Source organism: Diorhabda sublineata, chromosome 8, assembly GCF_026230105.1.
Source record: "Diorhabda sublineata isolate icDioSubl1.1 chromosome 8, icDioSubl1.1, whole genome shotgun sequence".
Taxonomy (NCBI): Eukaryota; Metazoa; Arthropoda; class Insecta; order Coleoptera; family Chrysomelidae; genus Diorhabda; species Diorhabda sublineata.
The window spans coordinates 29,844,182-29,870,552 of NC_079481.1; the positions used below are offsets into that span (position 1 = coordinate 29,844,182).

The window sequence follows — 26,371 nt, forward strand, 5'->3', positions numbered from 1 at the left end:
TAGTTCAACTGTAACATGATTTATAGTTATTATACCATGAAGAAAATGTAGTAGTTCAACTGTAACATGATTTAAAGTTATAATACCATCAAGAAAATGTAGTAGTTCAACTGTAACATGATTTAAAGTTATAATACCATCAAGAAAATGTAGTAGTTCAACTGTGACATGATTTAAAGTTATAATACCATCAAGAAAATGTAGTAGTTCAACTGTAACATGATTTAAAGTTATAATACCATGAAGAAAATGTAGTAGTTCATCTGTAACATGATTTATAGTTATAATACCATCAAGAAAATGTAGTAGTTCAACTGTAACATGATTTAAAGTTATAATACCATCAAGAAAATGTAGTAGTTCAACTGTAACATGATTTATAGTTATTATACCATCAAGAAAATGTAGTAGTTCAACTGTAACATGATTTATAGTTATTATACCATCAAGAAAATGTAGTAGTTCAACTGTAACATGATTTAAAGTTATAATACCATCAAGAAAATGTAGTAGTTCAACTGTAACATGATTTAAAGTTATAATACCATCAAGAAAATGTAGTAGTTCAACTGTAACATGATTTATAGTTATTATACCATCAAGAAAATGTAGTAGTTCAACTGTAACATGATTTAAAGTTATAATACCATCAAGAAAATGTAGTAGTTCAACTGTAACATGATTTATAGTTATTATACCATCAAGAAAATGTAGTAGTTCAACTGTAACATGATTTAAAGTTATTATACCATGAAGAAAATGTAGTAGTTCAACTGTGACATGATTTAAAGTTATAATACCATGAAGAAAATGTAGTAGTTCAACTGTAACATGATTTAAAGTTATAATACCATCAAGAAAATGTAGTAGTTCAACTGTAACATGATTTATAGTTATTATACCATCAAGAAAATGTAGTAGTTCAACTGTAACATGATTTAAAGTTATAATACCATCAAGAAAATGTAGTAGTTCAACTGTAACATGATTTAAAGTTATTATACCATGAAGAAAATGTAGTAGTTCAACTGTGACATGATTTAAAGTTATAATACCATGAAGAAAATGTAGTAGTTCAACTGTAACATGATTTAAAGTTATAATACCATCAAGAAAATGTAGTAGTTCAACTGTAACATGATTTATAGTTATTATACCATCAAGAAAATGTAGTAGTTCAACTGTAACATGATTTAAAGTTATAATACCATCAAGAAAATGTAGTAGTTCAACTGTAACATGATTTAAAGTTATAATACCATCAAGAAAATGTAGTAGTTCAACTGTAACATGATTTATAGTTATTATACCATCAAGAAAATGTAGTAGTTCAACTGTAACATGATTTAAAGTTATAATACCATCAAGAAAATGTAGTAGTTCAACTGTAACATGATTTAAAGTTATAATACCATCAAGAAAATGTAGTAGTTCAACTGTAACATGATTTATAGTTATAATACCATCAAGAAAATGTAGTAGTTCAACTGTAACATGATTTAAAGTTATAATACCATCAAGAAAATGTAGTAGTTCAACTGTAACATGATTTATAGTTATTATACCATCAAGAAAATGTAGTAGTTCAACTGTAACATGATTTATAGTTATTATACCATCAAGAAAATGTAGTAGTTCAACTGTAACATGATTTAAAGTTATAATACCATCAAGAAAATGTAGTAGTTCAACTGTAACATGATTTAAAGTTATAATACCATCAAGAAAATGTAGTAGTTCAACTGTAACATGATTTATAGTTATTATACCATCAAGAAAATGTAGTAGTTCAACTGTGACATGATTTAAAGTTATAATACCATGAAGAAAATGTAGTAGTTCAACTGTAACATGATTTAAAGTTATAATACCATCAAGAAAATGTAGTAGTTCAACTGTGACATGATTTAAAGTTATAATACCATCAAGAAAATGTAGTAGTTCAACTGTAACATGATTTATAGTTATTATACCATCAAGAAAATGTAGTAGTTCAACTGTAACATGATTTATAGTTATTATACCATCAAGAAAATGTAGTAGTTCAACTGTGACATGATTTAAAGTTATAATACCATCAAGAAAATGTAGTAGTTCAACTGTAACATGATTTATAGTTATAATACCATCAAGAAAATGTAGTAGTTCAACTTTAACATGATTTATAGTTATTATACCATCAAGAAAATGTAGTAGTTCAACTGTAACATGATTTATAGTTATTATACCATCAAGAAAATGTAGTAGTTCAACTGTAACATGATTTATAGTTATAATACCATCAAGAAAATGTAGTAGTTCAACTGTAACATGATTTATAGTTATAATACCATCAAGAAAATGTAGTAGTTCAACTGTAACATGATTTATAGTTATTATACCATCAAGAAAATGTAGTAGTTCAACTGTGACATGATTTAAAGTTATTATACCATCAAGAAAATGTAGTAGTTCAACTGTAACATGATTTATAGTTATTATACCATCAAGAAAATGTAGTAGTTCAACTGTAACATGATTTAAAGTTATAATACCATCAAGAAAATGTAGTAGTTCAACTGTAACATGATTTATAGTTATTATACCATCAAGAAAATGTAGTAGTTCAACTGTAACATGATTTATAGTTATTATACCATCAAGAAAATGTAGTAGTTCAACTGTAACATGATTTATAGTTATAATACCATCAAGAAAATGTAGTAGTTCAACTGTGACATGATTTAAAGTTATTATACCATCAAGAAAATGTAGTAGTTCAACTGTAACATGATTTATAGTTATAATACCATCAAGAAAATGTAGTAGTTCAACTGTGACATGATTTAAAGTTATTATACCATCAAGAAAATGTAGTAGTTCAACTGTAACATGATTTATAGTTATTATACCATCAAGAAAATGTAGTAGTTCAACTGTAACATGATTTATAGTTATAATACCATCAAGAAAATGTAGTAGTTCAACTGTGACATGATTTAAAGTTATTATACCATCAAGAAAATGTAGTAGTTCAACTGTAACATGATTTATAGTTATTATACCATCAAGAAAATGTAGTAGTTCAACTGTAACATGATTTATAGTTATTATACCATCAAGAAAATGTAGTAGTTCAACTGTAACATGATTTATAGTTATAATACCATCAAGAAAATGTAGTAGTTCAACTGTGACATGATTTAAAGTTATTATACCATCAAGAAAATGTAGTAGTTCAACTGTAACATGATTTATAGTTATAATACCATCAAGAAAATGTAGTAGTTCAACTGTGACATGATTTAAAGTTATTATACCATCAAGAAAATGTAGTAGTTCAACTGTAACATGATTTATAGTTATTATACCATCAAGAAAATGTAGTAGTTCAACTGTAACATGATTTATAGTTATAATACCATCAAGAAAATGTAGTAGTTCAACTGTAACATGATTTATAGTTATAATACCATCAAGAAAATGTAGTAGTTCAACTGTAACATGATTTATAGTTATAATACCATCAAGAAAATGTAGTAGTTCAACTGTAACATGATTTATAGTTATTATACCATCAAGAAAATGTAGTAGTTCAACTGTAACATGATTTATAGTTATTATACCATCAAGAAAATGTAGTAGTTCAACTGTAACATGATTTATAGTTATAATACCATCAAGAAAATGTAGTAGTTCAACTGTGACATGATTTAAAGTTATTATACCATCAAGAAAATGTAGTAGTTCAACTGTGACATGATTTAAAGTTATTATACCATGAAGAAAATGTAGTAGTTCAACTGTAACATGATTTATAGTTATAATACCATCAAGAAAATGTAGTAGTTCAACTGTGACATGATTTAAAGTTATTATACCATGAAGAAAATGTAGTAGTTCAACTGTAACATGATTTAAAGTTATAATACCATCAAGAAAATGTAGCAGTTCAACTGTAACATGATTTATAGTTATAATACCATCAAGAAAATGTAGTAGTTCAACTGTGACATGATTTAAAGTTATTATACCATGAAGAAAATGTAGTAGTTCAACTGTAACATGATTTAAAGTTATAATACCATCAAGAAAATGTAGTAGTTCAACTGTAACATGATTTATAGTTATAATACCATCAAGAAAATGTAGTAGTTCAACTGTAACATGATTTAAAGTTATAATACCATCAAGAAAATGTAGTAGTTCAACTGTAACATGATTTATAGTTATAATACCATCAAGAAAATGTAGTAGTTCAACTGTGACATGATTTAAAGTTATTATACCATGAAGAAAATGTAGTAGTTCAACTGTAACATGATTTATAGTTATAATACCATCAAGAAAATGTAGTAGTTCAACTGTGACATGATTTAAAGTTATTATACCATGAAGAAAATGTAGTAGTTCAACTGTAACATGATTTATAGTTATAATACCATCAAGAAAATGTAGTAGTTCAACTGTGACATGATTTAAAGTTATTATACCATGAAGAAAATGTAGTAGTTCAACTGTAACATGATTTAAAGTTATAATACCATCAAGAAAATGTAGTAGTTCAACTGTAACATGATTTATAGTTATAATACCATCAAGAAAATGTAGTAGTTCAACTGTAACATGATTTAAAGTTATAATACCATCAAGAAAATGTAGTAGTTCAACTGTAACATGATTTATAGTTATTATACCATCAAGAAAATGTAGTAGTTCAACTGTAACATGATTTATAGTTATTATACCATCAAGAAAATGTAGTAGTTCAACTGTAACATGATTTATAGTTATAATACCATCAAGAAAATGTAGTAGTTCAACTGTGACATGATTTAAAGTTATTATACCATGAAGAAAATGTAGTAGTTCAACTGTAACATGATTTATAGTTATAATACCATCAAGAAAATGTAGTAGTTCAACTGTGACATGATTTAAAGTTATTATACCATGAAGAAAATGTAGTAGTTCAACTGTAACATGATTTAAAGTTATAATACCATCAAGAAAATGTAGCAGTTCAACTGTAACATGATTTATAGTTATAATACCATCAAGAAAATGTAGTAGTTCAACTGTGACATGATTTAAAGTTATTATACCATGAAGAAAATGTAGTAGTTCAACTGTAACATGATTTAAAGTTATAATACCATCAAGAAAATGTAGTAGTTCAACTGTAACATGATTTATAGTTATAATACCATCAAGAAAATGTAGTAGTTCAACTGTAACATGATTTAAAGTTATAATACCATCAAGAAAATGTAGTAGTTCAACTGTAACATGATTTATAGTTATAATACCATCAAGAAAATGTAGTAGTTCAACTGTGACATGATTTAAAGTTATTATACCATCAAGAAAATGTAGTAGTTCAACTGTAACATGATTTATAGTTATAATACCATCAAGAAAATGTAGTAGTTCAACTGTGACATGATTTAAAGTTATTATACCATGAAGAAAATGTAGTAGTTCAACTGTAACATGATTTAAAGTTATAATACCATCAAGAAAATGTAGCAGTTCAACTGTAACATGATTTATAGTTATAATACCATCAAGAAAATGTAGTAGTTCAACTGTGACATGATTTAAAGTTATTATACCATGAAGAAAATGTAGTAGTTCAACTGTAACATGATTTAAAGTTATAATACCATCAAGAAAATGTAGTAGTTCAACTGTAACATGATTTAAAGTTATAATACCATCAAGAAAATGTAGTAGTTCAACTGTAACATGATTTATAGTTATAATACCATCAAGAAAATGTAGTAGTTCAACTGTGACATGATTTAAAGTTATTATACCATGAAGAAAATGTAGTAGTTCAACTGTAACATGATTTATAGTTATAATACCATCAAGAAAATGTAGTAGTTCAACTGTGACATGATTTAAAGTTATTATACCATGAAGAAAATGTAGTAGTTCAACTGTAACATGATTTAAAGTTATAATACCATCAAGAAAATGTAGCAGTTCAACTGTAACATGATTTATAGTTATAATACCATCAAGAAAATGTAGTAGTTCAACTGTGACATGATTTAAAGTTATTATACCATGAAGAAAATGTAGTAGTTCAACTGTAACATGATTTAAAGTTATAATACCATCAAGAAAATGTAGTAGTTCAACTGTAACATGATTTAAAGTTATAATACCATCAAGAAAATGTAGTAGTTCAACTGTAACATGATTTATAGTTATAATACCATCAAGAAAATGTAGTAGTTCAACTGTGACATGATTTAAAGTTATTATACCATGAAGAAAATGTAGTAGTTCAACTGTAACATGATTTAAAGTTATAATACCATCAAGAAAATGTAGTAGTTCAACTGTAACATGATATATTTAATCGTACTTTTTCCAGATTCTCCCAGGAATCATAGTAACCACAGCAATCATAACGTGGTCCTAGTTTTTCCAATCGATCAAGCGCATTCCGATCCGATAGGTCTGGTATCCGAGGAAAAAATACTCGAAGCCAGTATACCGATTAAAAACGGTGATATATCGGTCGTTATGCCGGAAACTCCGCCGCAAAATACCGATTTAAAACAATCTTTCACTTTCCACGACGAAGGATCCATCGGCAATACTTCGGATAATTTGGAAGCCATTTCGGAAGCGGCCAGCAACCATTCGGTGGATAGTAGCATCGAATTGGAAAACGAAGATCAGAACGACAATCTTTCCGATATGATATCGGCGAACGTTTCAGGTGAAAAATTAAAAAAAATATATATATATATATATATTAATACATCGATTAGATTGTATCGAGGTGTATTTGTAGGTCGAGGTACGCCGAATATATCGGGGAGAGACACGCCGAGTTCTCAAGTGTGCGATAACGACGATAGGGCGTTGGCCGAACCGCGACAAGCGGACGTCGCCCAACCGCAGGCTAATTTAAATTTGAACAGGCAAATTAGATCGGAAATAGACGACAAATTTTGCAAATTCGAAATAAAAAAACTTCTGGAAGGCGACGAAACTATATCGATAATATCGGAAACGTGGAGCACCGACGTTCTAGCTTCGGATAACGAAACGCTAGATACGAGCGAAAGTAGACAATCGTCGTCGCAATTGGTCGAAGTTGTGCCGAACAATTTGGATTTGTCGGAAACTCAGAGCGAAAGCGCTTGGTCGACGGACGTTATGACCTCCGATACGGAAAGATTGACGGAAATCGATAACGACGATTCCGTCAGCGTCGCCCAATCGGACGATACCAGATCGGAAACCGACGATAACGCTTGTTCGAGCAGAAGATTGTCCTCTTGTTCTAATTCGTTCGTTCCGATTTCGTCTAATCAGAATTACGTATCGAACGTCGCTGTTCAAAATATGAGTTTCTTACCGCCTTCCAACGGTCATTGTTCCGTTAACGGTACTAGAAATAAGTACGTTTCGACGGTGACGAATTTTCAGGTATTTGCTATTGAAATTTTTCGATTTTCGATTTAATTCATTTTATTTTTCGTTGTTTTTAGGATTATAATAAGATCGAGTTTAAGAACGATCGGATTAATAGGAAATTGTATCAGGAACAAACCGATAATAACGCCAATAGGGTATTTAAGGCTTTAACATTCGAACAATCCGAATCGTTAACTGAAAATGGCGAGATTAAGGCATCGATATTCAAACCTACGGTTATAAAAAATGGTTCGATTGCCAAAGATACTGAATTGAACAACTTGGCCGGTAAGATTTCGATCGTTTAATAAATCAGATTGGAATCGTTCGAATCCCCAATATCCAAATCGCAAGAAATTATATAACAAAGTATTTAAACATGGATCTTTGGTAATCTTCAATGGGGCAACTGTCCCTGCTCCCCCACTAACCCTCGAGATCTTTAAACATCGGTTTTTGGTAATATTTAGTGGGGTAACTGTCCGGGATCTATGAGGTCTTTGGTAATTTTCAATGGGGCCACTGTTCTTGATTCCCCGCTAACCTATCAGGTGTTTAAACATTGATTTTAAGTAATTTTTAGTGGGGAAACTGACACTGTTTCCCCATTAACCCTTGAGATCGATGGAAATTAATTTTTGATAATTTTTAATGGGTTTTTAATACTTTGTAGTAGGGTAACTATTCTTGATTCCCCTCTAACCCAGAAGGTCTCTAAATATTGGTTTTTGATAATATTTAGTGGGGTAACCGTCCGGGATCTATGAGGTCTTTGGTAATTTTCAATTGGGCAACAGTCTCTGAGTCTCCGCTAACCCATGAAGTGTCCAAACATTGGTTTTTGGATAATATTCAGTGAAGTCACTGTCCTCGACTCCCCACTAATCTATCAGGTGTTTAAACATTGATTTTAAGTAATTTTTAGTTGGGAAACTGACACTGTTTTACCATTAACTCAAATATTCGATCTCCCATTATCTCATGAGGTCTCTAAACATTGGTTTGTGATAATTTTCCGTGGAAAGACTGTCCTTGATTTCCAATTAACCCATGAAGTGTTTAAACATTGATTTTAAGTAATTTTTAGTGGGGAAACTGACACTGTTTTCCCATTAACTCTAATATTGGATTTCCCATTGACCCTTGAGATCAATAGAAATTAATTTTTGATGATTTTTAATGGATTTTTAGTATTTTTTAGTGGGGTAACTGTTCTTGATCCCCCACTAACCCAGAAGGTCTCTAAACATTGGTTTTTGATAATATTTAGTGGGGTAACTGTCCCCTATTCCCCACTAATCCATGAGGTTTGTAAATATTGTTTTTTGGTAATTTTTAGTGGGGAAACTGACACTGTTTTCCCTTTAACTCTAATATTGGATTTCCCATTGACCCTTGAGATCAATAGAAATTAATTTTTGATGATTTTTAATGGATTTTTAGTATTTTTTAGTGGGGAAACTGTTCTTGATCCCCCACTAACCCATAAGGTCTCTAAACATTGGTTTTTGATAATATTTAGTGGGGTAACTGTCCCCTATTCCCCACTAATCCATGAGGTTTGTAAATATTGTTTTTTGGTAATTTTTAGTGGGGAAACTGACACTGTTTTCCCATTAACTCTAATAATGGATTTCCCATTAACCCTTGAGATCAATAGAAATTAATTTTTGATGATTTTTAATGGGTTTTTAGTATTTTTTAGTGGGATAACTGTTCTTGATCCCCCACTAACCCATAAGGTCTCTAAACATTGGTTTTTGATAATATTTAGTGGGGTAACTGTCCCCTATTCCCCACCAATCCATGAGGTTTGTAAATATTGTTTTTTGGTAATTTTTAGTGGGGAAACTGACACTGTTTTCCCATTAACTCTAATATTGGATTTCCCATTGACCCTTGAGATCAATAAAAATTAATTTTTGATGATTTTTAATGGATTTTTAGTATTTTTTAGTGGGGTAACTGTTCTTGATCCCCCACTAACCCATAAGGTCTCTAAACATTGGTTTTTGATAATATTTAGTGGGATAACTGTCCCCTATTCCCCACTAATCCATGAGGTTTGTAAATATTGTTTTTTGGTAATTTTTAGTGGGGAAACTGACACTGTTTTCCCTTTAACTCTAATATTGGATTTCCCATTGACCCTTGAGATCAATAGAAATTAATTTTTGATGATTTTTAATGGATTTTTAGTATTTTTTAGTGGGGAAACTGTTCTTGATCCCCCACTAACCCATAAGGTCTCTAAACATTGGTTTTTGATAATATTTAGTGGGGTAACTGTCCCCTATTCCCCACTAATCCATGAGGTTTGTAAATATTGTTTTTGGTAATTTTTAGTGGGGAAACTGACACTGTTTTCCCATTAACTCTAATAATGGATTTCCCATTAACCCTTGAGATCAATAGAAATTAATTTTTGATGATTTTTAATGGGTTTTTAGTATTTTTTAGTGGGATAACTGTTCTTGATTCCCCACTAACCCATAAGGTCTCTAAACATTGGTTTTTGATAATATTTAGTGGGGTAACTGTCCCCTATTCCCCACTAATCCATGAGGTTTGTAAATATTGTTTTTTGGTAATTTTTAGTGGGGAAACTGACACTGTTTTCCCATTAACTCTAATAATGGATTTCCCATTAACCCTTGAGATCAATAGAAATTAATTTTTGATGATTTTTAATGGGTTTTTAGTATTTTTTAGTGGGATAACTGTTCTTGATTCCCCACTAACCCGCGGGGTGTCTAAACATTGATTTTTGGTTATTTTTAATGGGGCGAATGTCTGGATTGAACATTGTCATAATTTATTTCTTCGCAATTATAAAAAATGTCTTGTTCAGGTCCGAGTGGGGTAGCAGAACCCGAAAAGAATCACCATAACCGTCCCAACGAGATCCTTCTGAGTAATTGCAGTTTAAATTCGAGTTCCAGCGGTTCGAGTAGCCACAGTTTCGAAAATAAAAATACCTCCGAGCAATGGGAAAGTAAACAGTGGTTAAACAGTTCCGGTAGTAGTTTAAATGTTACTCTAACACCTTCGGAAAGTACCAGCGAACTATCGGTTATGAGTATAGGAAAAAAAGCAGCAGGTACTGTTTGTTTTCCAACATTTTTTTTGATTTTAATAAGTTAGGTTATGATTTTCTTAATATTGCAGCCGGTAGAGGATTGAAACCCTCGGTGTCTACGGGGGCGATACCGAAAAGTATCAGTTTCGATATGAGCGCCGATAAAGGATTAGACCATGAGGGTAGATCGAAACGAGGTGGATTTTTCGGAAAGTTGAGGATGGGTTTTAAAAGTAGGAGAGGAAAATGTATACGGAATCAAGATGAATTTCGATTAGAAACCGATGAATATGTCGGGAAAATCGGAGGAAAAGTAGAAAATAACACAGGTAATTAACAATTTCTATTTTATTTACTTAATCCTGATACTTTTTTACTATTTCGGATGTCGTTGAAGTTGTGTTATTACGCAGGCTCCCCTTTCCACTTCAGTTTCCATCCTTTTCTATCTTATGTCTTTTGTTTCATTTCCCGCCATCTTATTCTTCGTTTTTTGCCTGCCATTTTCATTCTCATAACTTGACAAAATCATCTTATTCGATTTTGTTTCGGTTTCTTTTTAGATTCAATTTTTTTCTTATGGTATTACCCACTAGTAACACAACACGCCACCCCACGCCACATGTCAAATATATGAGCATATGTTTTTCCATTTATTTGTGAGTTTTGAATCTTCCCACGTGGCGTGGCGTGGCGTGGCATGTTGCTAATGAATTTTGACCTTTATTGAGGGTCCATGTCTCCGATTCGTATGTCAATATGTATATGGCTACTTTCTTCTTATATATTTTTGTTTTTATTTGTTTCGGTGTTTCCTTTTTGGCTAGAAACTGTGTATCCGAGCTGTTCCATTTCTTCCGTTTACCTCTTATTCCAAGCTTTTAGTATCGTACCAAGGTTTTTGAAGTTTTTGATCAATTCTATATTTGATTTTTCCAATTTTATCTTCTTCTTTCTGTTTATCATCATCGATTTAATTTTTTTTTGTAGATTATACGTAAACTGTCAATGTTTATTTCTAATTTTGTATTCGTTTGTGTTTTAGAAGTATCCGATGACATATTGGCTAAATATCGAACGAAACCCTTCGTGGAAAATAAAATTATAAAAGATATCTGTGATTCGAGTAAATCTTTAAAGGGAAAACATGTGTATAGAAGCAATAGCGAAGAAGTGAATACGTTTAATGACATTAAAAATAAATTACGTTTAGTTTTAAGTAATACTTGGGAAATTCCTCATTATTTCAAAGTAAGTTTTGTTTTTTTCTATCGTTTTATTTATTAAAATGAGAAAATTGGTGGAAAAATTCGGTTATTGAATGTTTTGATAACAACCCAAATGCTAAACGTGGAAGAAAATATCAGAAATTATCCTGTTCATTAGTTTTTTGATTTTTTATTAAAGTTTTTCCAAAAATTCCTTGGAATTGACGAAAGAATTAATATGGGAAGAAAATTTGGTGAAATATTGAGGAACTTTATCGCTTTTATGAGCTTTTTCTGATATTCTTGAAATTATATTCCGAAAAGGAAACCTTTCAATTCCTTTCTTTTGGATTTCTTCCTTTTTTGGTAATGTTTTTCTCAATTTTTTTGATGAAAAATCATTTTATCAAGTTTATATACAAATTTCCTCGACTCAGACATATACAGTGTGGTACGAAAACAAATAGAAATGTGGAAAAGGAAAATCAGTAAAATTTATCACTTTTTTGAGGTTTTTCTAAAATTTTTCAAATTATATTGTGAAAAGGGAAACTTCTTATTACTTTGTTTTGGATTCTCCTTTTTGGGTGTTGTTATTCTCAAATTTCCTCAACTCAGACATATAAATTGAGGTACGAAAACAAATACGAAGATTGAAAAACCAATTTTTCTCATAAATTTGTAAAATTATCCCAAAATATACCAGAAATCAACGAAGAATCTTCCATTTCCTATTTTCTTGTTCCCTTTTCACTATTTTATAAATAAACATAAAAATCCATCAATTTAGTAACATTTTTTAAAAATTTCTTCAGAGAAAAACACTAAATATTAAAAATTATCAATTATCAATCAACATTTTAAACTTTCTTTTTAATGTAAGCAGAAAAGAAGTTGCAAAAATTTATTATTTGTATCACAGCGTTTTCGTAGTGGGATTGTGGCAAAATTAAAACACCAAAGTGTACTATTTCTAATATATTTCCAAGCTACCGAATACCAATGTATTTGTTATAATTTTATATAAAAAAGTTCTTTCTTGTTTTCAGAATAATCCTTTTAGTATTAAGAATAAAATAGAGACGATGTTAAGATTGGAATTGGGGAAAGCCAGAAGACTGAGGGAATGGTCAGATGTCGCGAGAATATCTGAGGCAATAAGATGTATTAATTTATTAAACGATGAAACATGCCTTAAATTATTGAGTTCTATGCGGGAAGATGTAGCTTTGAGATCAACTTATATCAAATATCTCATTATATCGAAACAAGAATTACTATTTTGTGAAAGTTATTTAAACAGGCAAGACACATTTAAGTTGTTTGTAATTTTAATAATTGCACTTTAACGCTCGGTATCTCAGAAACGCGAACGTTTGGTATATTCTCGATTTTTTTCCTCATAAAATACTCCCTTAAGAGTATTTACCCAAAAAATGAAATCAATATTTTGATTATTTTAGTCTATATGATTTTTTATGTGAGAGTCTTGATTTTAAACCTACAGAAGTTTACATTATATGAGTTTAACGCTCGGTATCTCAGAAATGCGAACGTTTGATGTATTCTCGATTTTTTTCCTCATAAAATACTCCTTTAAGAGTATTTACCTAAAAAATGAAATCAATATTTTGATTATTCTAGTCCATATGATTTGTTATGTGAGAGTCTTGATTTTAAACCTACAGAAGTTTACGTTATATGACTTTGACTCTCAGTATCTCAAAAACGCGAACGTTTGGTATATTCTCGATTTTTTTCCTCATAAAATACTCCCTTAAGAGTATTTACCCAAAATATGAAATCAATATTCTGATTATTCTAGTCCATATGATTTGTTATGTGAGAGTCTTGATTTTAAACCTACAGAAGGTTACGTTATATGACTTTGACTCTCAGTATCTCAAAAACGCGAATGTTTGGTATATTATCGATTTTTTTCCTCATAAAATACTCCTTTGAGAGTATTTACCCAAAATATGAAATCAATATTCTGATTATTCTAGTCCATATGATTTGTTATGTGAGAGTCTTGATTTTAAACCTACAGAAGTTTACGTTATATGACTTTGACTCTCAGTATCTCAAAAACGCGAACGTTTGGTATATTCTCGATTTTTTTCCTCATAAAATACTCCCTTAAGAGTATTTACCCAAAAAATGAAATCAATATTTTGATTATTCTGGTCTATATGATTTTTTATGTGAGAGTCTTGATGTTAAACCTACAGAAGTTTACGTTATGTGACTTTGACTCTCAGTATCTCAAAAACGCGAATGTTTGGTATATTCTCGATTTTTTTTCTCATAAAATACTCCTTTGAAAGTATTTACCCAAAATATGAAATCAATATTCTGATTATTTTAGTCCATATGATTTTTTATGTGAGAGTCTTGATTTTAAACCTACAGAAGGTTACGTTATATGACTTTAACGCTCGGTATCTCAGAAATGCGAACGTTTGATGTATTCTCGATTTTTTTTCTCATAAAATACTCCTTTGAAAGTATTTACCCAAAATATGAAATCAATATTCTGATTATTTTAGTCCATATGATTTTTTATGTGAGAGTCTTGATTTTAAACCTACAGAAGGTTACGTTATATGACTTTAACGCTCGGTATCTCAGAAATGCGAACGTTTGATGTATTCTCGATTTTTTTTCTCATAAAATACTCCTTTGAAAGTATTTACCCAAAATATGAAATCAATATTCTGATTATTTTAGTCCATATGATTTTTTATGTGAGAGTCTTGATTTTAAACCTACAGAAGGTTACGTTATATGACTTTAACGCTCGGTATCTCAGAAATGCGAACGTTTGATGTATTCTCGATTTTTTTTCTCATAAAATACTCCTTTGAAAGTATTTACCCAAAATATGAAATCAATATTCTGATTATTTTAGTCCATATGATTTTTTATGTGAGAGTCTTGATTTTAAACCTACAGAAGGTTACGTTATATGACTTTAACGCTCGGTATCTCAGAAATGCGAACGTTTGATGTATTCTCGATTTTTTTTCTCATAAAATACTCCTTTGAAAGTATTTACCCAAAATATGAAATCAATATTCTGATTATTTTAGTCCATATGATTTTTTATGTGAGAGTCTTGATTTTAAACCTACAGAAGGTTACGTTATATGACTTTAACGCTCGGTATCTCAGAAATGCGAACGTTTGATGTATTCTCGATTTTTTTTCTCATAAAATACTCCTTTGAAAGTATTTACCCAAAATATGAAATCAATATTCTGATTATTTTAGTCCATATGATTTTTTATGTGAGAGTCTTGATTTTAAACCTACAGAAGGTTACGTTATATGACTTTAACGCTCGGTATCTCAGAAATGCGAACGTTTGATGTATTCTCGATTTTTTTTCTCATAAAATACTCCTTTGAAAGTATTTACCCAAAATATGAAATCAATATTCTGATTATTTTAGTCCATATGATTTTTTATGTGAGAGTCTTGATTTTAAACCTACAGAAGGTTACGTTATATGACTTTAACGCTCGGTATCTCAGAAATGCGAACGTTTGATGTATTCTCGATTTTTTTTCTCATAAAATACTCCTTTGAAAGTATTTACCCAAAATATGAAATCAATATTCTGATTATTTTAGTCCATATGATTTTTTATGTGAGAGTCTTGATTTTAAACCTACAGAAGGTTACGTTATATGACTTTAACGCTCGGTATCTCAGAAATGCGAACGTTTGATGTATTCTCGATTTTTTTTCTCATAAAATACTCCTTTGAAAGTATTTACCCAAAATATGAAATCAATATTCTGATTATTTTAGTCCATATGATTTGTTATGTGAGAGTCTTGATTTTAAACCTACAGAAGTTTACGTTATATGACTTTGACTCTCAGTATCTCAAAAACGCGAACGTTTGGTATATTCTCGATTTTTTTTCTCATAAAATACTCCTTTGAAAGTATTTACCCAAAATATGAAATCAATATTCTGATTATTTTAGTCCATATGATTTTTTATGTGAGAGTCTTGATTTTAAACCTACAGAAGGTTACGTTATATGACTTTAACGCTCGGTATCTCAGAAATGCGAACGTTTGATGTATTCTCGATTTTTTTTCTCATAAAATACTCCTTTGAAAGTATTTACCCAAAATATGAAATCAATATTCTGATTATTCTAGTCCATATGATTTGTTATGTGAGAGTCTTGATTTTAAACCTACAGAAGTTTACGTTATATGACTTTGACTCTCAGTATCTCAAAAACGCGAACGTTTGGTATATTCTCGATTTTTTTCCTCATAAAATACTCCCTTAAGAGTATTTACCCAAAAAATGAAATCAATATTTTGATTATTCTGGTCTATATGATTTTTTATGTGAGAGTCTTGATGTTAAACCTACAGAAGTTTACGTTATGTGACTTTGACTCTCAGTATCTCAAAAACGCGAATGTTTGGTATATTCTCGATTTTTTTTCTCATAAAATACTCCTTTGAAAGTATTTACCCAAAATATGAAATCAATATTCTGATTATTTTAGTCCATATGATTTTTTATGTGAGAGTCTTGATTTTAAACCTACAGAAGGTTACGTTATATGACTTTAACGCTCGGTATCTCAGAAATGCAAACGTTTGATGTATTCTCCATTTTTTTTCTCATAAAATACTCCTTTGAAAGTATTTACCCAAAATATGAAATCAATATTCTGATTATTTTAGTCCATATGATTTTTTATGTGAGAGTCTTGATTTTAAACCTACAGAAGGTTACGTTATATGACTTTAACGCTCGGTATCTCAGAAATGCGAACGTTTGATGTATTCTCGATTTTTTTTCTCATAAAATACTCCTTTGAAAGTATTTACCCAAAATATGAAATCAATATTCTGATTATTTTAGTCCATATGATTTTTTATGTGAGAGTCTTGATTTTAAACCTACAGAAGGTTACGTTATATGACTTTAACGCTCGGTATCTCAGAAATGCGAACGTTTGATGTATTCTCGATTTTTTTTCTCATAAAATACTCCTTTGAAAGTATTTACCCAAAATATGAAATCAATATTCTGATTATTTTAGTCCATATGATTTTTTATGTGAGAGTCTTGATTTTAAACCTACAGAAGGTTACGTTATATGACTTTAACGCTCGGTATCTCAGAAATGCGAACGTTTGATGTATTCTCGATTTTTTTTCTCATAAAATACTCCTTTGAAAGTATTTACCCAAAATATGAAATCAATATTCTGATTATTTTAGTCCATATGATTTTTTATGTGAGAGTCTTGATTTTAAACCTACAGAAGGTTACGTTATATGACTTTAACGCTCGGTATCTCAGAAATGCGAACGTTTGATGTATTCTCGATTTTTTTTCTCATAAAATACTCCTTTGAAAGTATTTACCCAAAATATGAAATCAATATTCTGATTATTTTAGTCCATATGATTTTTTATGTGAGAGTCTTGATTTTAAACCTACAGAAGGTTACGTTATATGACTTTAACGCTCGGTATCTCAGAAATGCGAACGTTTGATGTATTCTCGATTTTTTTTCTCATAAAATACTCCTTTGAAAGTATTTACCCAAAATATGAAATCAATATTCTGATTATTTTAGTCCATATGATTTTTTATGTGAGAGTCTTGATTTTAAACCTACAGAAGGTTACGTTATATGACTTTAACGCTCGGTATCTCAGAAATGCGAACGTTTGATGTATTCTCGATTTTTTTTCTCATAAAATACTCCTTTGAAAGTATTTACCCAAAATATGAAATCAATATTCTGATTATTTTAGTCCATATGATTTTTTATGTGAGAGTCTTGATTTTAAACCTACAGAAGGTTACGTTATATGACTTTAACGCTCGGTATCTCAGAAATGCGAACGTTTGATGTATTCTCGATTTTTTTTCTCATAAAATACTCCTTTGAAAGTATTTACCCAAAATATGAAATCAATATTCTGATTATTTTAGTCCATATGATTTTTTATGTGAGAGTCTTGATTTTAAACCTACAGAAGGTTACGTTATATGACTTTAACGCTCGGTATCTCAGAAATGCGAACGTTTGATGTATTCTCGATTTTTTTTCTCATAAAATACTCCTTTGAAAGTATTTACCCAAAATATGAAATCAATATTCTGATTATTTTAGTCCATATGATTTTTTATGTGAGAGTCTTGATTTTAAACCTACAGAAGGTTACGTTATATGACTTTAACGCTCGGTATCTCAGAAATGCGAACGTTTGATGTATTCTCGATTTTTTTTCTCATAAAATACTCCTTTGAAAGTATTTACCCAAAATATGAAATCAATATTCTGATTATTTTAGTCCATATGATTTTTTATGTGAGAGTCTTGATTTTAAACCTACAGAAGGTTACGTTATATGACTTTAACGCTCGGTATCTCAGAAATGCGAACGTTTGATGTATTCTCGATTTTTTTTCTCATAAAATACTCCTTTGAAAGTATTTACCCAAAATATGAAATCAATATTCTGATTATTTTAGTCCATATGATTTTTTATGTGAGAGTCTTGATTTTAAACCTACAGAAGGTTACGTTATATGACTTTAACGCTCGGTATCTCAGAAATGCGAACGTTTGATGTATTCTCGATTTTTTTTCTCATAAAATACTCCTTTGAAAGTATTTACCCAAAATATGAAATCAATATTCTGATTATTTTAGTCCATATGATTTTTTATGTGAGAGTCTTGATTTTAAACCTACAGAAGGTTACGTTATATGACTTTAACGCTCGGTATCTCAGAAATGCGAACGTTTGATGTATTCTCGATTTTTTTTCTCATAAAATACTCCTTTGAAAGTATTTACCCAAAATATGAAATCAATATTCTGATTATTTTAGTCCATATGATTTTTTATGTGAGAGTCTTGATTTTAAACCTACAGAAGGTTACGTTATATGACTTTAACGCTCGGTATCTCAGAAATGCGAACGTTTGATGTATTCTCGATTTTTTTTCTCATAAAATACTCCTTTGAAAGTATTTACCCAAAATATGAAATCAATATTCTGATTATTTTAGTCCATATGATTTTTTATGTGAGAGTCTTGATTTTAAACCTACAGAAGGTTACGTTATATGACTTTAACGCTCGGTATCTCAGAAATGCGAACGTTTGATGTATTCTCGATTTTTTTTCTCATAAAATACTCCTTTGAAAGTATTTACCCAAAATATGAAATCAATATTCTGATTATTTTAGTCCATATGATTTTTTATGTGAGAGTCTTGATTTTAAACCTACAGAAGGTTACGTTATATGACTTTAACGCTCGGTATCTCAGAAATGCGAACGTTTGATGTATTCTCGATTTTTTTTCTCATAAAATACTCCTTTGAAAGTATTTACCCAAAATATGAAATCAATATTCTGATTATTTTAGTCCATATGATTTTTTATGTGAGAGTCTTGATTTTAAACCTACAGAAGGTTACGTTATATGACTTTAACGCTCGGTATCTCAGAAATGCGAACGTTTGATGTATTCTCGATTTTTTTTCTCATAAAATACTCCTTTGAAAGTATTTACCCAAAATATGAAATCAATATTCTGATTATTTTAGTCCATATGATTTTTTATGTGAGAGTCTTGATTTTAAACCTACAGAAGTTTACGTTATGTGACTTTGACTCTCAGTATCTCAAAAACGCGAATGTTTGGTATATTCTCGATTTTTTTTCTCATAAAATACTCCTTTGAAAGTATTTACCCAAAATATGAAATCAATATTCTGATTATTTTAGTCCATATGATTTTTTATGTGAGAGTCTTGATTTTAAACCTACAGAAGGTTACGTTATATGACTTTAACGCTCGGTATCTCAGAAATGCGAACGTTTGATGTATTCTCGATTTTTTTTCTCATAAAATACTCCTTTGAAAGTATTTACCCAAAATATGAAATCAATATTCTGATTATTTTAGTCCATATGATTTTTTATGTGAGAGTCTTGATTTTAAACCTACAGAAGGTTACGTTATATGACTTTAACGCTCGGTATCTCAGAAATGCGAACGTTTGATGTATTCTCGATTTTTTTTCTCATAAAATACTCCTTTGAAAGTATTTACCCAAAATATGAAATCAATATTCTGATTATTTTAGTCCATATGATTTTTTATGTGAGAGTCTTGATTTTAAACCTACAGAAGGTTACGTTATATGACTTTAACGCTCGGTATCTCAGAAATGCGAACGTTTGATGTATTCTCGATTTTTTTTCTCATAAAATACTCCTTTGAAAGTATTTACCCAAAATATGAAATCAATATTCTGATTATTTTAGTCCATATGATTTTTTATGTGAGAGTCTTGATTTTAAACCTACAGAAGGTTACGTTATATGACTTTAACGCTCGGTATCTCAGAAATGCGAACGTTTGATGTATTCTCGATTTTTTTTCTCATAAAATACTCCTTTGAAAGTATTTACCCAAAATATGAAATCAATATTCTGATTATTTTAGTCCATATGATTTTTTATGTGAGAGTCTTGATTTTAAACCTACAGAAGGTTACGTTATATGACTTTAACGCTCGGTATCTCAGAAATGCGAACGTTTGATGTATTCTCGATTTTTTTTCTCATAAAATACTCCTTTGAAAGTATTTACCCAAAATATGAAATCAATATTCTGATTATTTTAGTCCATATGATTTTTTATGTGAGAGTCTTGATTTTAAACCTACAGAAGGTTACGTTATATGACTTTAACGCTCGGTATCTCAGAAATGCGAACGTTTGATGTATTCTCGATTTTTTTTCTCATAAAATACTCCTTTGAAAGTATTTACCCAAAATATGAAATCAATATTCTGATTATTTTAGTCCATATGATTTTTTATGTGAGAGTCTTGATTTTAAACCTACAGAAGGTTACGTTATATGACTTTAACGCTCGGTATCTCAGAAATGCGAACGTTTGATGTATTCTCGATTTTTTTTCTCATAAAATACTCCTTTGAAAGTATTTACCCAAAATATGAAATCAATATTCTGATTATTTTAGTCCATATGATTTTTTATGTGAGAGTCTTGATTTTAAACCTACAGAAGGTTACGTTATATGACTTTAACGCTCGGTATCTCAGAAATGCGAACGTTTGATGTATTCTCGATTTTTTTTCTCATAAAATACTCCTTTGAAAGTATTTACCCAAAATATGAAATCAATATTCTGATTATTTTAGTCCATATGATTTTTTATGTGAGAGTCTTGATGTTAAACCTACAGAAGTTTACGTTATGTGACTTTGACTCTCAGTATCTCAAAAACGCGAATGTTTGGTATATTCTCGATTTTTTTCCTCATAAAATACTCCCTTAAGAGTATTTACCCAAAAAATGAAATCAATATTTTGATTATTCTAGTCCATATGATTTTTTATGTGAGAGTCTTGATGTTAAACCTACAGAAGTTTACGTTATGTGACTTTAACTCTCGGTATCTCAAAAACGCGAACGTGTTACACTTTGAGTGATTATTTGAAATTAATTAGAATTTTTCGTTGGTAGTTTGCAGGAACAAATTTCTAATGACAAATATCAATGCGAAAAGTACTTGGCGGTACTTTGCGTTAAAGAATTTTTATCAGAACAAGAATCCATGTTGATGGATTTTTGCGAAGAATTCAAACAGCTCAATTTGGCAGACGAAAAATGTGATTTCTTGCAAAAATTCTATTCCAAATTATTGTTGATTATGAAAAGCAGTCCCGTATGGAAAGGTAAATTCCATAGATACGTTACAACCAATTTTTATATATATATATATAAACTTTTAGGTATCGTTCGTAATAGAGAAAAAACATTGAAGATTACCTTAGAGAGATTCATCATGAACAAAACATATAAAAACTCTATTTACCCCAACGGTGATGGCGATAGAGACAGAGATAGGTGAGTAAAACAACACGGATCGTTCAAAACCTACTTACCTATTTATTAATCAAAATATTTATTTATTTATTTCCTCCATTGAAATTTAATAACATCACAGCACATCAGAATACAATAAAACAAACATAATTATTAATAATACTCAAATACTATGCGTTTAACAAAAAGTAGTTCATTTGTACCATTCTTTCTTATTGTACAAAATCAATGTAACTGCCATAAATATGCTTCGTAATTTATATTAAACAGTTTATAAAAACGATATACTATATTCTAAATGTGTATTTATATATACACTCCCCAACAAAGTTTATGCATATTTTGATACTTACTTTTCGATCGAAGGATTTGTTCGGTTCTCTCATCAGAGTACAATAAAATGAACATCGTTAATGATAATAATCAAATACTATGCTCTTAACGAAGAGTAGTTCATTTGTACCATTCTTTCTTATTGAACAAAATCAATCGACATGCTGTAAATATGCTTCATAATGAAGTGAAATTTGTATTAGATAACAAAATTGAAGCATAATTTGGCTAAAACTTTCAATAACAGAACTTTAGGTGTGAGTATACTTGGAAAAATACTGTATACAATCAATATATGAATCAGTGGTATGGGATAGTGAGGGATATGGTGACCATAATACTCACCTACACGATGTAGGACAAATTGAATTTCTTTTTTTCGTGAAATCTTTCTTGCAAAATTCTTTCCATTTCCAGATCTTCCTCTGTTTGTCTTTCTCAATGTTTTGGCTTCTAGTAATTGATATTCCACTTTTATATAATATTTTTTTATTAAACTAATCGAATTATGCTTCAATTTTGTTGAAATTTCAATTTACATACCTAATGTTAATTTATTTTTTAGAGTTCTTCAGGATCACATCGGAAAACTTTCGAAAATAATAACACCTCATCACAAAGATCTTCTTATAGAAAAGATGTATCTTCGCGAGTGTCCTTGGTTACCAGCTCAAGATGCTTTGAGGGCATTGAACGTATACAAAACGCCAAGAGACAAAGTCAAATGTATCGTACATTGTTCGAAATGTATTATGGATTTATTGTCGTTGTCTCAGAACGTAGCATCGACGACCGCCGATGATTTTATGCCCGTATTGGTCTTTGTGATAATTAAAGTGAGAATAATTAATTTGACACATTATATCTCAGAAATTCTACACTCATAATTTTTTATTCTACACATCGAACCTTCCTTAACATGTAGCTCAGTATTTTCGTTGTTTTAGTATCGATAGTTTTTTTTTGTAATAAAATTAGGAGTGGTACTTTTAATCCCGAGACAAAAAGTATATTAGGAGGGTTGTAATTTGTTGCACTTTAGGAAATAACTCTGCAAAACACACCCTTAATGGTATTCTAATAAACTGGTTATCGACTGACTTTATACTATCATGGTATACAGAATTATTCATATTAAAGTAAAGTGAATATTTGTTATCCGGGGAGTAAAAGACCCATTATTCACTGAAAATAGGAATCAGATGTGTACTTTTTCCAAAACTGCCCAAAATGTTGATATTTTAACTTTAACGCATTATATTTCAGAAACATGTTGTGGCATATTTATGATTTTATCGATGTTTATCACATTTATTTATTAATAGATTATTAACTTTTCTTCGATATCTTTCAATTTCTAACCACCATCTGTCTCTATACTGTTATAGATCTTCAGTTAGTTCTCTATTCTGCATTTTCTTACTTATATCCTCTCTCCAGCTTCCTCGTGGTCTTCCTCTTCTCCTGACATTCTTTGTACATGTTGATTAGTTGTCATCTATTAATTTGTGTCCGATTCCCATTGTCTGGATTCGCCCGTTAGTCTTCACCAGAAACCCATTTTCATGTATTCAAATATAAATTGTTTTAGGTTAACCCGGAAGCCCTTTTGTCAACTATTCAATACGTAAACAGTTTTTTCCACAACAGACTTTTCGGCGAAGAAGAATATTGGTGGACTCAATTTTGCGCAGCCGTAGAATACATTAAAACCATGGACTATTCCGATTGACAATTGTTGCTAAATAATAATTTTACGAAAATATTTCACTTGTACCTACTATAATTAAACAAATATTATTTATGATTTCTATTAACTTGTTAGGTTATAGAGCATTTATATTTTTAATAAAAATATTTATATTTTAACAAAGTTTTTCATTTCGACATGTCCTGCACTGTTTCATCGGACTTTCTTCAAAACGTCACGTCTAAAAAGTTCTAGTTTTCTGATATTTCACTTATTTTGGAAAGCAACTCTAAATAAAAACAAAAATCTACGAAAAAATTCACTTGAACAACGCCTTAACTTTCCTAAAACTAGAAGTAGTTACACTGAACACAGAGTTTACCTTTAGTCTCTGAAGAAGATAAGTTTGTTACCGAAACGAGTGTCAGACAGTGTGTTTAGTATGAATATCACCAAAAGTACCAGAAAATTCAACTAAGAAATAATTAGAAAACTATTCACAAACGATACCTAAGTCAGTTGAAATACAAAACAGACACCCTGCCACCATCAGAAAGCACAAGCTTATCACCTGGAGAAGAAAAACTACAACCTTTTATAGGTTTCCAAAAAAAACTATCAAGTCATCAAGAAGAAATCAGAAACATTCTATACAATTAGAGATTTTATTATTATTCCCCCAACTTGCCCTAAAAGACCCTATTATTAAGTAAAAAAGTGCTACTGGTACGTTCACAGGACACTATTTGGTGAATTACCATTTGAAGAACCTCCTGGTTTATGCAAGGAATCAAATAAAATAACCAAACATCTTTTAAATAAGTGTCTATGGGTAAATGCTACAATATTAACATTCAAATCATAAGAAATAAGCAAAATCGTTGCTACCTGACTGATAAACAGTCCGGGGTACACAATAAATCAATAATTGGTTAAAACTGACAAATACCTTTCCATATTAAAAAAAATCAGCAGGAGAAGTATGTTTAATACTTTAATGAAGTAAAAAAGAGAATTTTATCAAAATTTATGGAGATAATCTATTGAAACTTAAGTTGGTAAAATTTTACCCGATACAATACATTATAACTTTTTTAATTATATTTTCATATGATTTTATGAGGAAAATACAAAAAAAATGATAATTTTTAAAAAAGTAATTTATTAAACACCTCGTTATTCGGAATATTCTTATACATACCAAATAAAAACTAAACATAAATTCTTGTTATACCAAATTATCCTTGAGATTTCTTAAAAAATTAATCTTGACTAATGAATGGGTTCTGTATTGATTCCATTCCATCCATGGGGCAAATAAGAACTACGCTGGTCCCCCTGCAAACAACAAGTCCTAATTGTCTGGTATCTTCTATAAGTTTGTAAGGATCATCAGGATCTCTAAGATATTCGGAAGTATTATCTAGTACGAGGTTCAAAAGTGGATCGTATCCTTTTAGAATACCACTAGCTTCTCTTCCTCCTGCGAATTTAACTCTAATAGTTTTTTCTAAATATTTGGAAAGATCTAAAATAGATTCCTTTCGTTTCTTTTCTTTTTGATCTGAAGATGGCAATGTCGATTGCTGAAACAGTTTATTTATATGTATGTGTATTATTATGTTGAAATTTTACCTTTTCTCTTTTTTCTCCCGAAGATGCCATATTTTTTGTAGAATTGCGAATTGTAGAATTTTAATTTTTAAAAACTTAACCTCACAAAAACGAACGCTGCTAATAACAATTTAAATGCGTTCTACAAACATGTTATGATATAAGCGATACCCTCTTGAATATGAATTATTTGTAAGGGGTAAACCAAAGTGAATAAAAATATCTTTTTTTTAGGGCAGTTTTTTATAATCGAGCTTATACTTTTAGCAAATCACTCGTTTTCTATTACTGATTATAATTATTTCGGTAGAATAGCTCGAGGACGTTTGTTTTGCTTATTGCACCATCTCAAATCCGTTATTTTATGTCTGCTTTTAGAAACATCACTTTTCAAAACCGGACCTGCGGCGATAGAAGAAATTCCACGATTATCACGTGACTTGCGTATTTTTTTTGTGCCGCTAATTCGTATCTGCATTTTTAGTACATAATTTTCTTAAACTGTTTTATCAGAAGGTGGTCATTCATTTTTATAGGGATTATAAAAAGCGGATGTACTTCCGGTATGATTTTGCAGCTCAATCTAACATGGTTTCTATAGACCACGTTTTGAAATAATAATTCATCGTAGAAAAAATGTTAATTCACCATAAAAGAAAATTCTACAATTAAAAAAAAAATATTATATTCGCCCTATTTTAAACAGTCGTATTATAGCTTTCTCTTTCACATTAAAATGTCCCCTATTTCCATATCTATCGACCCTATAATTAATTTCCCAACTATTGCTATTATTTAAAAACATGGTGCCTCTAGGATCAACGACCTAAACGCGTGTTTTTATACATCCTATACCTGGAAGAAATACCATTCGCCATTCCGTTCTGGAACCGAAGATCGCCCCCTTACTACGTATTGAATACTAGGCATCCGACACATGCGCTCTGTTTGTTTACAAGTTATGCTCGTCAGCTTCCATAAATTAGAAATACGTAAACGTTTCCTAATAGAGAGGGAAATATAATAAACCGATAGGTACGATAGAGATGGAATATAAAAAGTACTTGGTAGATATATCTAATACAATAAGC

At 30.1% G+C, this 26,371-nt stretch overlaps 2 protein-coding genes across 2 annotated transcripts in view; one reads left to right on the forward strand and one right to left on the reverse strand.

Annotated features, from left to right (window-relative positions):
- Positions 1–23,849, forward strand: part of LOC130447619 (receptor-mediated endocytosis protein 6 homolog) — a 28,771-nt gene extending 4,922 nt beyond the window's left edge. The window contains exons 8-18 of the mRNA XM_056784539.1: positions 6,368–6,718; positions 6,794–7,434; positions 7,497–7,710; positions 10,274–10,522; positions 10,591–10,830; positions 11,547–11,752; positions 12,759–13,012; positions 21,281–21,492; positions 21,550–21,664; positions 22,542–22,812; positions 23,568–23,849. Coding sequence (XP_056640517.1) covers positions 6,368–6,718; positions 6,794–7,434; positions 7,497–7,710; positions 10,274–10,522; positions 10,591–10,830; positions 11,547–11,752; positions 12,759–13,012; positions 21,281–21,492; positions 21,550–21,664; positions 22,542–22,812; positions 23,568–23,708 — 2,894 coding nt within the window. The 3' untranslated portion in view covers positions 23,709–23,849. The remainder of the gene's footprint in view (positions 1–6,367; positions 6,719–6,793; positions 7,435–7,496; positions 7,711–10,273; positions 10,523–10,590; positions 10,831–11,546; positions 11,753–12,758; positions 13,013–21,280; positions 21,493–21,549; positions 21,665–22,541; positions 22,813–23,567) is intronic.
- Positions 23,850–24,808: 959 nt separating this feature from the next.
- Positions 24,809–25,593, reverse strand: LOC130447620 (U6 snRNA-associated Sm-like protein LSm7). The gene is made up of 2 exons (XM_056784540.1): positions 25,302–25,593; positions 24,809–25,252 (listed from the first exon to the last, which is right to left on the reverse strand). Exons 1-2 carry the CDS (start codon positions 25,329–25,331, stop codon positions 24,929–24,931), a joined length of 354 nt encoding a protein of 117 aa, XP_056640518.1. The 5' UTR covers positions 25,332–25,593; the 3' UTR covers positions 24,809–24,928.
- Between the last annotated feature and the right edge of the window lie 778 nt (positions 25,594–26,371).